We start from the raw sequence: 16,266 nt of genomic DNA, 5'->3' as shown, positions 1-16,266 counted from the left end.
TAGTTTTTTTTACAAAGCTTTTACATTTGCATCAGATGTTTAAAAGTCTTTATTTGGTAGTTGGAACTGTTAAGTAAATTTATGTTTCGAGTACAGTTCCACCTTTTACTAATTTTTTTTATAAAAACGCAAATTAAATATGTTAGTATATTAGAACATTTTTTGTTTGGTAATTTCAGTTACGATATTTTATTTATTTTTTCAGAAATGTACAAAAAAAAATGAACTCATAAATACAAAGTTTAATACAAGCTGAAATGTTTGTTTAAGTTGTAAGCCTTTATTTGGAATTAAGAAAGAATTGTTCAAAGCCTACAATTTATTTTTCTCAAATATTTATGAGAATTTTTCTCAAATATTATGAAAAGATTTATGAGTGTAAATGTTTTTGTTTAAATTTTATGTTGAAAATTTAAGTCTGATCAAAATTTAAATTCATAAGTAAATTTAAGTTTTAAAAAAATCAGTTTCTCTTTCAAACTTTCAATTGTTACCAAAAAATTGGAAACCTCCAAATTGGCAATTATAAACTGACCAGATTGGCAAGGATTTCATAGTCAAGTATAAATGTACAAACGTGCCTCTGGTGTCTGTGTGTTTTCGCTCATATTGTCTCACCACCCACTCGTCTGCCTCTCTGACCTTCAGAACAGTTCATCAAAATTAGTGGCGCTGAGAAATAAGGACATGAGTGCATAATGACTGTGAAATGAAGAAATCAAGGGGTGCAGCCTATGCAAATAGTGCGCTAAGCCAAGTGAAAAATGGGCCGCATATTAAGACGTAACAACCGTGTGTTGGGGCGCCTGCTTATGTGTTCAACTTTGATTCCAAGCACCACATATCCATTTTGGTGAGGAGTTTATAACAAATTCAACCCCATCTTTGTGACATTGCATGTATTTAGGAAGTTCATTCAAGGTGTTTTGTTTTTTGTTGTTATATTTAGATTAGTTTGAAATAGGCGGAGGCAATGTGGAAGTTAGCCCCGCCCCTTACGGAGGGAACAGATTCATCAAGACGTGACAAATTCAAACGCGTGTCAGCGGTTTTTCAATGCAATTGGGGTAACCTTGGTGAAGGGAAACTGTCGCCCTAATGTCTGGCCAATCAGGAGCAGATGTGAGACATACATCTGCGATCTCGCACACGCTCGCTAAAACACGCTGGGGATATGTTAACAGTTGCAAATGCCCGCCGCTATCAAGTTTAGCACAGACGTGGTTTGTCACCCAATGTCACATAGGAGATTTTAATGGCACGGCGTATCATAGAAAAAGGCTGACACTGAGACACACGCGTGTACTGTATTCACACAGCCTCTCCTCTAATTAAAGACCCCTGTCAACAGCACGAGGACCCTCTCAATGTCATCACACGTCATTTTCTTTTCCGGCCATAATATGTGCAGCCTTTTTATTCTGCTTGAGCTTGTTTGTGTGCCCTTTAATGTGTTTTCTTTTTTTTTTTTAGAGAGAGACATTTTTTCTGTACTCATAAATTGTTTTTGACGAACTAACAAAGAACACAGTCAACAACACATCCCGCACTGACACGGTTACATTCATGTTAATTGATATTCAACAATTTTAAGTTTATGTACACAACGAAACGGTACACCGTGAGAGTTGTGACCCATTTTAGTGAAGTATTGCAGGGACAAGATGCTTCACGCTGATGAAGAGGGGAGAAAACAATCATGAAAAAAAAATGAAAATACAAAACGTATTCACACAGTCACAAGCAAAATATGGACAGCACTCCAGAATAATGGCCAGTGGCCTTGTCACTGGAGTGGGACGTTTGATGATGGGGACGCTCTTTGGTTGTTCGAGTGTGTGTTGTGTGTGTATGGGTTTTCTCTTTGTATCTGTCAGTCTTCCATCAGTCAGTGCAGCTTTGTCTTCTCATATCACTGGTTCTGAAAGCTCCTCAGGTGGTTTTTGAGAAATAGATCTTGATCTCATAGCACATTCATCTGGTGACAGGCTACTGATAGGACATGTGACATGTGTTATCTTTAGTGTATGTATTATCCAATTGCCATTGTATTCATATGTTCTTTCTGTGTTTGTGTAGGTCCCAGTTTCTGTTGCTATGATGACACCACAGGTCATAACTCCTCAGCAGATGCAGCAAATCCTCCAACACCAAGTTCTGAGCCCCCAGCAGCTCCAGCTGTTACTGCAACAACAACAAGCACTGATGTTACAGCAGGTACAGTACTTGTCCTCATTCTGTTTTATACCGTATATATTTCCACTGTTTGAATCTCTCAAATATTACTCAGGCTTTAACAAGCACTATGACATTACAAGAATTCTAATTAAATAATAAAACAATAAGCTATGAGGATTCGTGAGTCACAATGCGCCCATGTGCCAATGTTCAATATAATTAAATGTATTAATTATCTAAATAAACAATTTGGAATATAATGATTAAAACCACACAAAAAATAATGCAGCAGGTAATATAGTTTGTTAGTCTTGTAGCAACGTGATGTGTGTATTTCAACCATTTTGTCTTCAAACGTGGCTCGTCCAGTCAAATTTTTGAGCTAGAACTATAATTACTATTAATTATTATAAGTATATGATGCCCTACAATTAGTTCCTTTCTCTTTCAATGTATTGAACATACAGTACATTCCTCCCTTTCAACTGTCTTAACTGTTGCTCAGTCTATATGACAAACAAAGAGGATTTGTCTTGTATGTATTAGTGAAGCAGTATACACAGTTTGGTAAAACTGTGATGCGTGACTCAAAGAATTCCACACATTCTGAACATACATAATGTAGAATTTTCTCTGACTGTAGCTTCTTCCTAATTCTCAGGATATTTGAAATGTGAAGGTTATATATCATGGCGAATTTTCTGTGTGGTTTTGAACCAAGAGTTCAAATGAGTCGCAAGAGTTCACAGCACAAAACTCCTTATTATTCCCATTCATTCCTTTTCAAAGTCATTTAGAAATGACAAAAATAGTATTATGCCACACATATGTTAATGTGGAAGATTTTAAGTATTTTACAGTACATATATAGGCGTATTAAAGGTACTATACTCTTTTAATTCTAAGGATCAGTGTAGGGGAAATAATCTGTTTTGTAATATTATATTGGTCTTCAGGGGAAAATAAATAAAACACAGCAGAAGAAGTATAGAAGGGGCATCTTTAATTTATGACTGTGTGACTTTGCAGCAGCAACTCCAGGAGTTCTACAAGAAACAGCAAGAACAACTCCACCTTCAGCTCATCCAGCAGCAGCATGGCAGCAAACAGCAGAGTAAAGAGGTATGCTGACTGCATTACTTTACACACACTCTCAGCCCTGGTGTTCATTACCTGCCCCCAGTGCATCCAGCAGCTGTTTCCACCAACAGAAGTACAGAAGCAAAATCATTCCAGTGCCACTATGTCGTCTTATCTTGAGTTTTGACAATGGGAAGAACCCTGTCCTGCTCTTGTATTTCTGCACCGCATCCTAACCGATTGTAACACTATAATGCAAGAACGCTAATAATTTAATTTAATTTGACTTTTTGTGCTAACAAGTCGCAAGATAAAACATTGATTTATTTCTGTGACGTTGCCCCTGCATTATAATCTCATTGGTCCAAAATCATGCTCTAGATAACTAGACACCAATATATACACTATATACACTAGATTTGGGGGGGGAAATAAATACAAAATGAATACTATGATATATTATTACAATTTAAAAAAAAGAAAAAAAAAGAAGTTTTCTATTTTAATTTATTTTGAAGCAATTTATCCCAGTGATGCAAAGCTGAATTTTCAGCATCATTACTCCAGTCTTCAGTGTCACATGATCCTTCAGAAATCATTCTGATATGCTGATTTGGTGTTCATTTCTTATTATTATCAGTGTTGAAACAGTTGTGCTGCTTTATATTTTTGTGGAAACCTTGATAAAAAATTTAGGAATTTTTGAAGAATAGAAAACAGTTGCAAAAAAAAAACAGCATTTATTTGACACTTATTTCAATCTTGATGAATAAATTTTTTTCCCAAAAATGTTGAATGGTAGTGAATATTTTGATTGGCTGTGATTGCGTCGCTTCATATTTCCCATTCGGTGTCCGAGGACAAAAAACCACATATTTAGTTAGGACACGTTGTTAGAGTTGGCCCAGTATTTTTCTCTGTATTTTTCCATGCTTATTTGGCAATTTTGTCACAGTAAAATGTATTAAATCAATCTGAAAGTACTTATTGGCCAAAATATTTAATAAACAAACATTTGTGAGAATTTCAGTGGTCATTGCGATTCTGCAGAGAATCTGTCTGCAGAATCTGTATAGATCCTTTTATGAGTTGTCTGTGTATTTATATATAAATGTATAATATGAACAGATTGAAGGGCACATGAGGTTTCCCCGTTTGACAGAAATACGGCACAGCACAGTTGTAGTATATCTGAAGTGTTCTACCTCTTTGTCTTTCTCTCTTCCTTCATTTTAAGGCCGTATCACCAGCTGTGTTTCTGGCTGCTCTAATGACAGCAGGATAAGGCAATGCTCTGGACAAAAGAAGCGATTATTATGCGGTCAAAAGCAGTTCAAAGACAATCAAAGTTTCACTTCTTAACTTCCCCACCGAGAGATTCGTTCTGTAACCGGAGAGAGCGTATAAATGAAGGCGAATGTTGTAAAACACACACACACACAGCCATACACACACTCTCACATGCTTACTTCAAAGTCCCCCAGCTCGCTAATTAATGAACTGGGGGCTTCAGTTTGGACAAGTTGTGGTGCGTTGCCTCCATAAATCAATGCGACAGGACTGTTTCTCTTGCCTCTGACAGAAGCTGTCACTCTTTCTCTTTCTCTCTATCTCTCTCTTTCCCTCTCTCGTGTTAGAAGGACAGATGAGGGGAAGGGGACTCTAGAATGGGAGGGGGGTTAAAAAAAAGGAGGGTGGCACCGTCAAAAGGAGAAACAATTGATCAGCTGAATGGAACGTGACGAACAGGAAGAAAAACACCATTTTAAAGAGTATTATGTATGATCACAGGAATTTGATGCAGCCCTCGAGAGGCTCTCCTCCGTCTGTGCGTGTTTTTCTCTCGCACGCGCTCCCTCTCTCCCCCTCCTTCGGCTTTCTCTCGCGCAGCCATCAAAAGATGGAATAGGAATTGTTGCAGCGACTCCCCCCACGGGGGTCAGACAATAACCCCCCGCTGCTGCTTTGTGCCTCTTTTATTTAAAAGACAACAAAATTTCTTAGGTTTTCAAAGATTTTTAACTTTGGATTGGAGGCGAGGCAATAAAAGGGCCTGCCAGCGTCAGTCTGGATCATGTTGTCATCTGCTCTGTTCTCGCCTCTCTCGCGTGCCACTCCGAGTTAACCTCCCATTCGCTATGCCGGGCTGGCGTTAGGTTAACGCTTGTGCGCGGAGGAAGATCTCAAGCAGCCCAGGCCATCCTTCAGGGTGATGTACAGATGAAAATAAATACACTTTATAATATGGTTCAATTTGTTAGCGTGCAGTAGCTATCATGATTTTACAGTGAACAATACTTTTACAGTATTTGTTAATATAGCTTTTTTTTTTTTTGTTTTGTTTTTTTTTTCACACAAAAATACATTTTTAATAAATGAATATTAGGTAACACTTTACAGTAAGGTCTCATTTGTTAACATTAGTTAATGTATTACCTAACATGAACTAACAATGAGCAATACATTTGTTACAGTATTTATTCATTTTTGTTAATGTTAGTTAATAAAAATCCAGCTGTTCATTGTTTCCTCATGTTAGTTCGCGGTGCATTAACTGTTAACAAATCCAACTTTTGATTTTAACAATGTATTAGTAAATGTTGAAATTAACATTAACTAAGAATCATAAATGCTGTAGAAGTATTGTTGATTGTTAGTTCATGTTAACTAAAGTAGTTAACTAATGTTAACTAATGAAACCTTACTGTAAAGTGTTACCAAAAATTACACTAGTAAATGCTGTAAAATTATATAATACCTTATGCATCAATATTAATTAATTATGAAACAGAAGTTGCTGCTTTGTGGCATATAATGGCTTCTCAAACGAAATAAAATTGTTGGACAGGACTTGAGTTTTCCATCGGGATTTGATGGGCTGCCCTCTCACCAGTGTACATCTCATAAGAGAAGTGAAGAAATGTCATTGCAAAGGGGAGAGGAGGTTATTTTGATTAAGTATTACGTAAATTTAAAAATAAAAGGATGTGCTATGATAAATCACTTATAATAAACGCAGCAATATTCCATAAAAAATAAGAATTGTCAATTTTGGATTTCATGGTGACTTTAAAGACATAATGAAATCAAAATTGACCCAATTTATTTTATTAATAAATGTTTTTATATGCACAGTTAACAATATTAAAAAATGTTTTTCAAATTCTTTCCTAAAAATGCCATTTTATCCAGCTCAGAGTTATGTATAACCAATTTTCACAATCCAGTCAAATCACAAATTAAATCAGTTTGGTATAGTTTTTAATTTTGTGCTATGTAGTTTTGAGCCTTTTAAAGTGATTTAAAGGTAGATGATAGCTCTTATATTAACTTACGGTGCTTTTCCACTGCATGGTACGGCTAATTTTTGGGGGGTTTCCACTGTGTACAGTACCTAGTACTTTTTTTTAGTACCACCTCGGTTCCAAGTGAGCCGTACCAATACTAAAATGTGACGTGTAAACACTGCAGATCACTGATTGGTCATCATTGGATTTGCGACACGAGACACCAAACCCACTAGATTTAAATATTCAGCAACAGCCACCGCAGTCTCATTTGTTCGCACAACTTTTTTAAATGACTTGCTTTAAATGACCGTTGCACGCAACTTGAAAAAAGAAATGGCTGTATTGTGGTCAGTAGACGAGGTGGCGGCGCAACTATAACAATCAGTCTATAGTCCCACCCACTTTGAAGCGGCATTAAACTGCAGTGGAAAAGCAAACTGAGCCGAAGTAAAGCGAGCCGAGTCATACCACGCATTGGAAAAGCTCCTTTATTTATCAATTTAAAAACAGTAATTTTCAGTCTCATCTCATTATTGCATTTTTTTTAATGGACTTTTTGCTTTTAATTGTCAGGATAGCGAAAGAAAATACAAGGCTAGTGTGATCAGGACATGACCTGGACCTGAACCTGCTTCTCTGTGGGAGCACCACAATGTGCATATGTTTTGCTACCGCTACACCATAGCTCTGACCATTGACATTGAAGCATTTGTATGTTTAAAGCCTCGTGATCAGGGTTAGAGTGGGGAGAGGGAGAAAAAGAAACAGACCTTTGACAGGCAGATGAGGATGGGTGGACCATGAATGAGAGTGGAAAAAAGAGCAAGCACTTTATCAGGCTGTTTCAGATCTGTTCTGGGTCTAAAGGTTGACCTGTCCGCGCCTGTGCTGCGGGACCTTTTTTGTGCGCCTTCTGTTTGGAGAAGTAAACACAAAGTGAAGCATCCTGTGTTTGGGAAGAGGGTGCGGCACACAGCTTGGCAAAGACATGTTTGCGCTTTAATGTACCAACAAACACGTGCACACATAAACGCGTGACCATCAGGGTCTGGTTTTTCACCTCAGGTCCATCAGAATCCTTCTAAAGAAACCATCCCGTGATTATGACGGATGTTTAGTCGTTGTCACAAAGCTGTTATAATGCATTGAGGAGGTCATAAACAACAGTGTTAGCGTTGAAAGGGGTCAACAGTAGGGTTCAATAGCCCTGTATCTCCATAACTTCGCCCATTTGTTTTGACTGAGGGGCGATTGGGGATGTTAGATAACTTCCTCCCATTTATCGTTCTGACGACGCAGCAGTTCGTTCGCCCGTTCCTCCCTCTCCTTCTGTCTTTCAACACTCTCTTTTCCCTATTTCCTTTCCACTTTTACCAACTCTCTCCCCTCTTCCTCAAAAAATTTCCCATCTTTTGGCACCTTCCTTTCTCTTTACACTCCGTTCCATCTATCCAGATGTGAGGGTGTATATTACTGTAAGACACTTAACACAAACTTCCTCATGATATGATATAAATTGCAATGCGTGTCATGATTTAAAGGATTATTTCACTTTAAAATAAAAATTACCTCAAGATTTGATGAACACAATTGGAGTTTTTGTAAGTGTATAACTCTGATTGTGTTCATCAGAAAGAATAAAGTCATATATACCTAGGATGGATTGAGGGTGAGTAAAGCTTGGGGTAATTTTCCTTTTAAAGTGAACTAATCCTTTAAATAAACAGTCAATTCAATAAACTGTTAAACATCACATCTAGATAAATTACATAATGAGACTGTTATGTCAAATTCAGTAAATGTGTTAAAAAATGTTTAACAAATCTCATGCGTTAATGCACTCTTTTACAGTGTCCACTCTAATGAAAAACAAAAGTTTAATATATTTATGAAAAAATATAATAAAAATAAAAGAATATTGATATAAGAATGTAAAATATCAATGAACTTAACCTTTTGTAAAATGTTACCTTTTTAAACAATTAAAGACTTAAATAAAAATAAAATTGACCGTTTATTTTATGCATAAATGTTTTAATGTGCACAATTCATATTATAATAAAAAAAAAAAAAAAAAAAAAAAATCATAGTCTTGCATCTAAATTTTCCTGCCTCAGAAATAACTATAAATATAAAAATATAAATATATAAAATTGGCACATACACTGCTCAGCTCTCCTCCTATTGGACGGTTACCCTGTTACTTCACACCCCTGATTTATCCAAAGGAGACAACGGTTGGCTCCCCTGGCTCTGCACTTACACGGCGCTGAATATTAAGGAGCTCCTTTCAGTCACAGGTTGTTTGCGGAGTTATGAATGGCCATAATTAAAATCCTGTGGCTCTTATTAGGAATGATTAACAACATTTCATTATTTGTCACGAGCCTCCCCGACTCCTCGTTAATTAAGAGGGTACAGGAATATGGGAATGTACCTGCCCGTGCCTGTTTGTGTGTGTATGTGTGTGTTTATCAGCCCTGAGTGAATAAGTATGTTTGTGCACGTGTTGACATAATTGTTTGTGAGTGTGAGGATGATATGTAGACCTCTCATCCTCTCTCCGCTCTCCCTCGGCAGGTGTCTGCACAGCAGTTGGCGTTCCAACAGCAGCTGCTCCAGGTTCAGCAGCTCCAGCAGCAGCATCTCCTGAGCCTGCAGAGACAAGGGCTGCTGTCCATTCAGCCTAACCAGACTCTGCCCCTGCACTCCCTCACTCAGGGTAAGAACAAGCACATCCATCGCCCCTTGAGGGGATATTCACACTGAGAGCAATGGGATTTGCTGACAAAAAGCTTATTAAAAGTGCAACGAAATTATTCACAAAATTACAACAGGGTTTTTCATCAGCCTCCAAGAAAATTTCACTTCTTTTCACACCGCTTTCTTGCTATGGCTTTTCTGTTTCCTATTATGTTTTTTGTTTGTTTGTCTATAGATTGCAACATCTGGGTAAAAACTGAGGATCCGTAGGGTTTAGTTTTTGGGATCCATAGGTATGCAATATGTATGTATGGATGTATGTATTTATTTATAGATTTTATTATTTTTTGCTAAATGTGGGGGGAAAACAATAGCCAAGATTACACACTCAACATGAAGAGGTCTTACAGGGATAGTTCACCCGAAAAAGAAATTTCTGTCATTAATTACTCACCCTCGTATCGTTCCACATCCGTAAGACCTTCGTTCATCTTCAGAACACAAATTAAGATCTTTTTGATGAAGTCTGAGAGGTTTCTGTCCCTCCATAGAGATCCAACGCATCTACCAGTTTCAAGGTCCAGAAAGGTAGGAAAGACATCATTAAAGTACTCCATGTGACTCCAGTGGTTTAACCTCAGTTTTATGAAGTGACACGAGTGCTTTGTGTTGGATCTCTATGGAGGGGAAAAAAGCTCTCAGATTTCATTAAAAATATCTTAATTTGTGTTTCGAAGAATGAAGGTCTTCCGGATGTGGAACGACACGAGGAGTAATTAATGACAGAATTTTAATTTTTGGGTGAACTAACCCTTTAAGGGGATATTCACACCGAGAGCAAAAGGAAATGCTGACAAAAAGCTTATGAAAATGAAATTGTTCTCAATGAAATTTTTCAAAAGATTACCTCCAAGAATATCACTTATATGTATATGTGTGGGGGAAAACATTTCAGCACTGGGACAATTTACAAAAATGTACAAAATTAGACAAAATGTTGCTCTCAGAGAGAATAGGCCTTTATGTTCTCTTTGCATTATAGTTTCTTTTGATTTTCTCTTTTAGAACCTGAAAATGTCTCCTATATTTCCACTCCTCCATTGAATACATATATTTCTGATATATGTATATTACACACATCTGTGTTTTATCTCTATTGTCTTATGTTGGCTCCTCGTCAGCCCCTAAACATACTAGCACCATTGTTTTCTAACCTCAACCCACTAAACTAGTCAAAGATTAATCACTTCACAAGCAGTCAGTGAGTCAAAAGGTGTTTTTCCAGGAGGTGTATTGCTTTATTTTTCTTTGTCATATTTACTTAAGGAGCAGCAACAGAATAACAAAGAGTGCATTCATACCGGTTTTGTTTTGAGTTTTGTTTTCTTTCTTTCAAAAGCTGACTGTACTCTCTCTGGCTAAGACAAACAAGCCCATAACAAGATAAGGCTGTATAAAGGCTGGGGAGGGGGTGCTTGGGTAACACGCAAATACAAACTGTGTTTGTTCAGTCTTGTTATTGTTTGATCAGGGCATAGTCGGAAAGCTGAACCACTCCACATACCCACGTTGCCCTGGGGCTGGGCGAGGCGATGCTTTACTATGCGAAGCCACAGGCTAGTGTCAAATAGGAGGCCATCTCAGTGGAGAACAATTTTATTTCTTTAACAAGTGATTGAATGACATCTCGAGCAGTCGTTACCCAGGGAACATTGCAAGCATGTAATGCCCAATCAGAGGGCAGTAATGAAAAACACAGAGGACGCATGCTGTTTTTGTACTGCAGAACTCGAAATATTGTTTGGATATATAATAAGTTTACTTGGCAGTGAAGGGTAGATTATTTCCTAGTTTCCTAGAACCTGTTTGTCTAGTATTAATCCAAGATGGAGGATGAACCTGATTGGGTAACTGTAATAGCCAGTGGCAGATTCCTTGAATTGGTGGTTAAGTGTTAAAACCAGAGTACAAAATAAACTTTTGCACAATTTTATTAGCCTCTTTCAATTTATTTTGGAACTCAGATGAGGCTTTTGATTTCTCTATTCATCAATACAATCAAATGTGTTTCTTCTGTGTGTGCGTCTTCGCATCTAACTAGAAGCATTTCTTGACAAACGTCAGTCGGAGATGTCCTACAGGTCGCCTGGCACAGTGACTGATAAAATTGGTCCCAAATTTGACTGGCATAGGGGGTAATTTCGTACCCTGATTAAAACACTTGTCAGTATGTGTGTGAGTGTGTGTGTTTGTGTGTGTCCTGAACATTTTCTGCTTCACTGTTAAAAGTTATTGATGACCTTTTTTTCTTTCACACTCCACTGCATTCTTTCATGCTCCAGCAGCCCAGTTTTCCATTCGCAAGATGTAATCTACAATATTCAGTAGTTAGCTAAGTAGTTAGCATTGGTGTGATAACTTATGTTACCTCCTTATGTGTGCGTGGTGATTATGTGCTTGGACAAGCTACTAAGGAAGATTACTCGGCCAGAAACATAGGCTGAAATTGGCTTATTTATTAGGCTATCCGACTTTGATGTGTGAATAAAATCTTTTTACATCACGGCTTCACGTTTAATGTACAGGCACATCCAGTCATTTTCTACCCGATTTCTACTCTGTTTACAAGTGTGCAAGCTAGCTCTCTGGCACGGCACAGATACCTGAGACTTCAATCAAAACAATGTGTTTTAGTCTGTTGTATTTGGGAAGTTAGATCACTTATTTGACTTGTTGACGTTCAAGTTTTGGAGAGGGTCAGCTGAAGTCTGCTATGAATTAGAACAATGTGTTGGAGGAGATAAATATCATAAATGTGGTCCAGAGAGAGAAAATAACAGTGGACTTAGCAGTGTGAGTAACAGAGTGAGGAAACAAACAGAGCAGATGAATATTAAAGAAAGGCAGAGAGATGAGGTGTATTTCATCGAGTAAAACCATTTGTGTCTTCTTTACTTGTCCCACGTACACAATGCAAAGTTTTGGGATTTACAACTATATTTGAATATGGAGTGAATCCCCTAAATTGTCATTCTGAGTGTGTACCGAATACAGGACTCACCTTTTATTAAGTGAATTTGCTTTCACTCTTGTAAATAACTCAACTTTGTGTGAACAGAATTTGATTAGGCAGAAGAGGCCTGGTTGTCTACATTGATGTGGCTGCCGGATTTGTGTTTGTCCCTCATTTTCCACACTATTAGGAAGCTCTCATCTAAATCTGTGCACTCCTACACACATGTTGTGAATCCCTCAAGTTCTGGAGTTCATTCTCATCCCCAACCGCACATTAGTTAAGTTGTCCAGTCAAGGGCCACAGGACACCGACAAGACAAATTTGCCACTAATATGAAAGCAGCAAATGTGACCAGGCATGATGCGCGATGTGCACGCGGACCCATCAGGGGACTCCGGCCCCTCGTCCGGCCTCGCTGGCAGTGATTGATTGGCTGGCAGTGCGGCACTGTTTAATAGCTTCTGTAGCATTAGGGAGGAACATATTTTAGGCCTAAGGGCTGCATATCAAAGGCCCCAGTGATCATAACCCCTTTAACAGGAGGGAGAGAAGATCTCTGCCTCACAGAACAATAAACTAATAGTAGTGTCAGTTTGCCCCCAGTGGCGAGGCGGCGGTCTCGTCGAGAAAGACGTGGTCGCTGATTTCCGCGGCCCCAGTGCACGACGGCATTTTTTATCTGGCTGCTGATGGGCCACAACTAATGTGGTTGTGAACCTTAAATCAACTTTCCGCTTGCTCGAACATGGTCACCAGGGTATCGGGGTACAAGGACAGGAAAAGGTTGAAGCGAGAGTTCGGGGCCCCTGTCTGGGTGTCGCCGCTACCTGCTGCGGTAAAAATTGAGTTGCTTCGCCGGCGATCAGTCAAAAGTCTCAATGACATCCATTTTTTAAAAGCGCAAGTGTGTATCTTTGGCTTTTAATGAGAGGATGTGCGGCACTGAAAAATGACTTTAGGGCCGTTAAAGCGATCTGGAGTTTGCAAGATGGATTTAAGGACAAAAAACTGTTTTAATGCTATGTGTTATCTGTGAAATGTTACATCCATCATCCGCTACTAAATGACGATAATGCTGTGACATTTGCCAGATTGGTTGAGAGGTCACGTGAATATACATGCAGACAGTTTTGGGAGATCCATCTGTGAGACTGGATGGAAACCAAGACTTGGAGCGAGATATAGACCTGCAGAGGAAAAAGGTTTATGGGGGGTGTCAGACACAACAAGACAGCTTCGTCCCACTCTGTTACCCCTCTCATCAGCTCCCACTCCCCCCTCCGGCTTGGATTCGTTTCAGTAAACAGTGGTGTCGGGGTCACCTGGACTTGTGGGTAATTGAGGGAGAGTGGGCCGCCCTGTCAAGCACGTCGGCTAAAAATACATCGCACACTGTCACTGCGCTCCAAGTGGGGGGAAAATGATTGTTCCCCTCTATGTCCAAACCCAAAAACAATCACCAGCGCCGTGACCTTCTTGAATCCACACGGACAAGTTTTCCCTCCCTCACAATGACAAACAGCAAAGACAAAAAACAAGCAAGTCGATACCGTCGGACACCGCCGTCAGAGTTTCATGAGGACGTTAAAACACTGCAAGATGGCACAAAAAAGCCCAAGGAAGCGAAAGATGCCACGTGGCACGTGGGAAGGTTATTGATTCGTCCTGCAATAATTTCCGCTGGCTCTTTTATATGCAAACGATCTTGTGCGAATTTATGGCAGTCCTACCAGACTCATTTCACAGTTTTTAGTCTCTCTCGCTCTGTCTCTTTGTCTCTCTCTCTGGAGTCTTAGCCGCCTCATTAGCTTACTGTTCTCCATTACTGGCATAATTAAAATCTTTAGTAGCTTATCAAATTAAAAATATTTTCTGCTGATCGTATTGAGATCTTCACCTCGCCGTTATTTTGCCACAACAGGAATAAATTAAGACTAAGCGATTCTTGCACAAATGTATTGCGCTGGAGCGCTTGAAAGAGGCCACTTCTGGTATCTGTAAAGAGAATTATTATGAAGGAGAGAGAATGAGAGAGCGAGGGGGGAGGAGGAGGGAAAACAAGGAGACAAATTAAGATAACCAAGACTCTTAAAAATTGCTCTCCATTTGCCTTCGCTCATTTCGAAAATCGATTTAATTGTGATGTTAAGTGTTTGATCCCCCACCGCCCAAAACAGCCCCTTCCCGTTTAATTTTACAAAACATACAAAGAACTTTATAAAGTCACACAGTGGGTGTGATTCATTCAGCGTTCCATTCGCATGCCCTATTCCTGAAGCAACATAATGGTAGAAATAGTAGTCATTCTGAACTTTTTAATTTTAAGTGTTTCTGTGTATATATATATATTTGTATTATACACTACTCTTCAAAAGTGTGGGGTCAGAAAGATTTTATTAAAGAAATTAATACTTTTATTCAGCAAGGACACATTAAATTTATCAAATGTAACAGTAAAGACTTAAATAATGTTTCAAAATAAATAAATGCTGTTCTTTTGAACTTTCAAGTTATCAAAGAAGACTGAAAAATATTTATCAGTTTTCCATTAAGCAGCACAACTGTTCTCAACATTGAAGCCTGGAGTAATGGCTTCTAAAAATTAAGCTTTGCCATCATTGTAATAAATAAAATTTTAAAATGCATTTAAATTAGAAAATCTATTTTGAATTGTAATAATTATTCACAATTTTACAATTTTTACTGTATTTTGATGAAAATAAATTCAGACCTGTTAAGCATAAGAGACTTGTTTCAAAAACATTAGACATCTTTGTTTAAAGTTTTGAATGGTTGTGTGTGTGTGTGTGTGTGTGTACGTATTGTGTGTATATATAATAATTTTATATATATATATATATATATATATATATCATATTTAACACTTCTGAATACAAGGGACGTCCTTTAAGAGCATGGCCACTCAAATGGGCTAATTTCATTGTTAGCCCTTCCTAATTTTCAGCCTGCAAGAGTTGTACAGTCAGCTACATGAAACACGTTGCGTATGTGGGTGTGCATGCAAGTGTTTGTGTGTCTGTCACAGAATTGAGGCAACATCTTGTCTTCAAGCCATTTTTCTTCCCACTTATCTTCTTCTCTCTTTTTTCAAAGGACGTATGAGCCGCAGTGTGCTTGACTTGTTAAATGAGGTTTAAGTCGTCTGTGTCAATTGGAGGCGGTGCAAAACTTTAAGCATTTTGCACATTAACATGCTTTCAAGAGTATTACCCTGGGGGCTTGTTCGTTCTTTCACTTTCTCCCTCTCTCTCTCTCTCTTACAGAGAGGGATGTTTTTGTGGTCTTGTTTTGTGTGTGTGTGAGAAAGAGCTGGCTGACTTCCTTGTCAGAGAAATAATGGTGATTATTCAGATTTCATGCCTTGTCTGTATGTTAATTATTTACTTCAAGCATGAAATGTGCGTGAATGCCAGGGAATTTTTGTACACAAACACGCTTCGCATAGCACGTAGGGGAAAAAGAGCGAGCGAGAGAGAGAGAATGGCAGAGCGAGAGGGCAGGCGCTGCGTATCAGCCTGTAGTGGAATAATTAATGCCCCCTTTTGTTTACTGAGCCCTTGTTTTTTATTTAATTATGCCATGAGTAGAACCAGATTAGCTGTTAATTGATTTAATTATCCAATTTGTTTGTGGCAGGCATGATTCCAGCCGAACTGCAGCAGCTGTGGAAGGAGGTGACAAACAGCCATGTGAAGGAGGAGAACAGCGCAACCAATAACGGTCACCGGGGTCTGGACCTGTCGTCCCCCTCCCCCGTTCCCCTCAAGAATCACAACCAGCATGGATCCACCAACGGCCAGTACATCAGCCACTCGCTCAAGAGAGAGGGGTAAGATCACCCAGCCATTGACCTGAGAGTTTGAGAGAATTGGAAGAGAAGAGTTTGGTCGCAGACTTCTTGGCCAGTCTGAGCACAGTTTGAAACACTGTTGAAATCTCTTGTTAAACTCTCTATATATATTCAGTTGGACTGTGTTC

At 38.7% G+C, this 16,266-nt stretch overlaps 1 protein-coding gene across 17 annotated transcripts in view; it reads left to right on the top strand.

Moving 5' to 3' along the window:
* foxp1b (forkhead box P1b) overlaps positions 1-16,266 on the top strand; it is a 208,882-nt gene that overhangs the window by 160,028 nt on the left and 32,588 nt on the right. For 15 of the 17 annotated variants that reach the window (XM_051896652.1, XM_051896658.1, XM_051896657.1 and 12 more), the window contains 4 exons: positions 2,080-2,217; positions 3,208-3,300; positions 9,129-9,270; positions 15,925-16,117. In XM_051896652.1, coding sequence (XP_051752612.1) covers positions 2,080-2,217; positions 3,208-3,300; positions 9,129-9,270; positions 15,925-16,117 — 566 coding nt within the window. The remainder of the gene's footprint in view (positions 1-2,079; positions 2,218-3,207; positions 3,301-9,128; positions 9,271-15,924; positions 16,118-16,266) is intronic. The other 2 variants (XM_051896664.1, XM_051896667.1) reach the window with 1 other exon arrangement.

This window comes from Ctenopharyngodon idella, chromosome 6 (genome assembly GCF_019924925.1).
Source record: "Ctenopharyngodon idella isolate HZGC_01 chromosome 6, HZGC01, whole genome shotgun sequence".
NCBI classification, from domain to species: Eukaryota; Metazoa; Chordata; class Actinopteri; order Cypriniformes; family Xenocyprididae; genus Ctenopharyngodon; species Ctenopharyngodon idella.
This window is presented reverse-complemented; position numbering and strand designations above follow the sequence as displayed.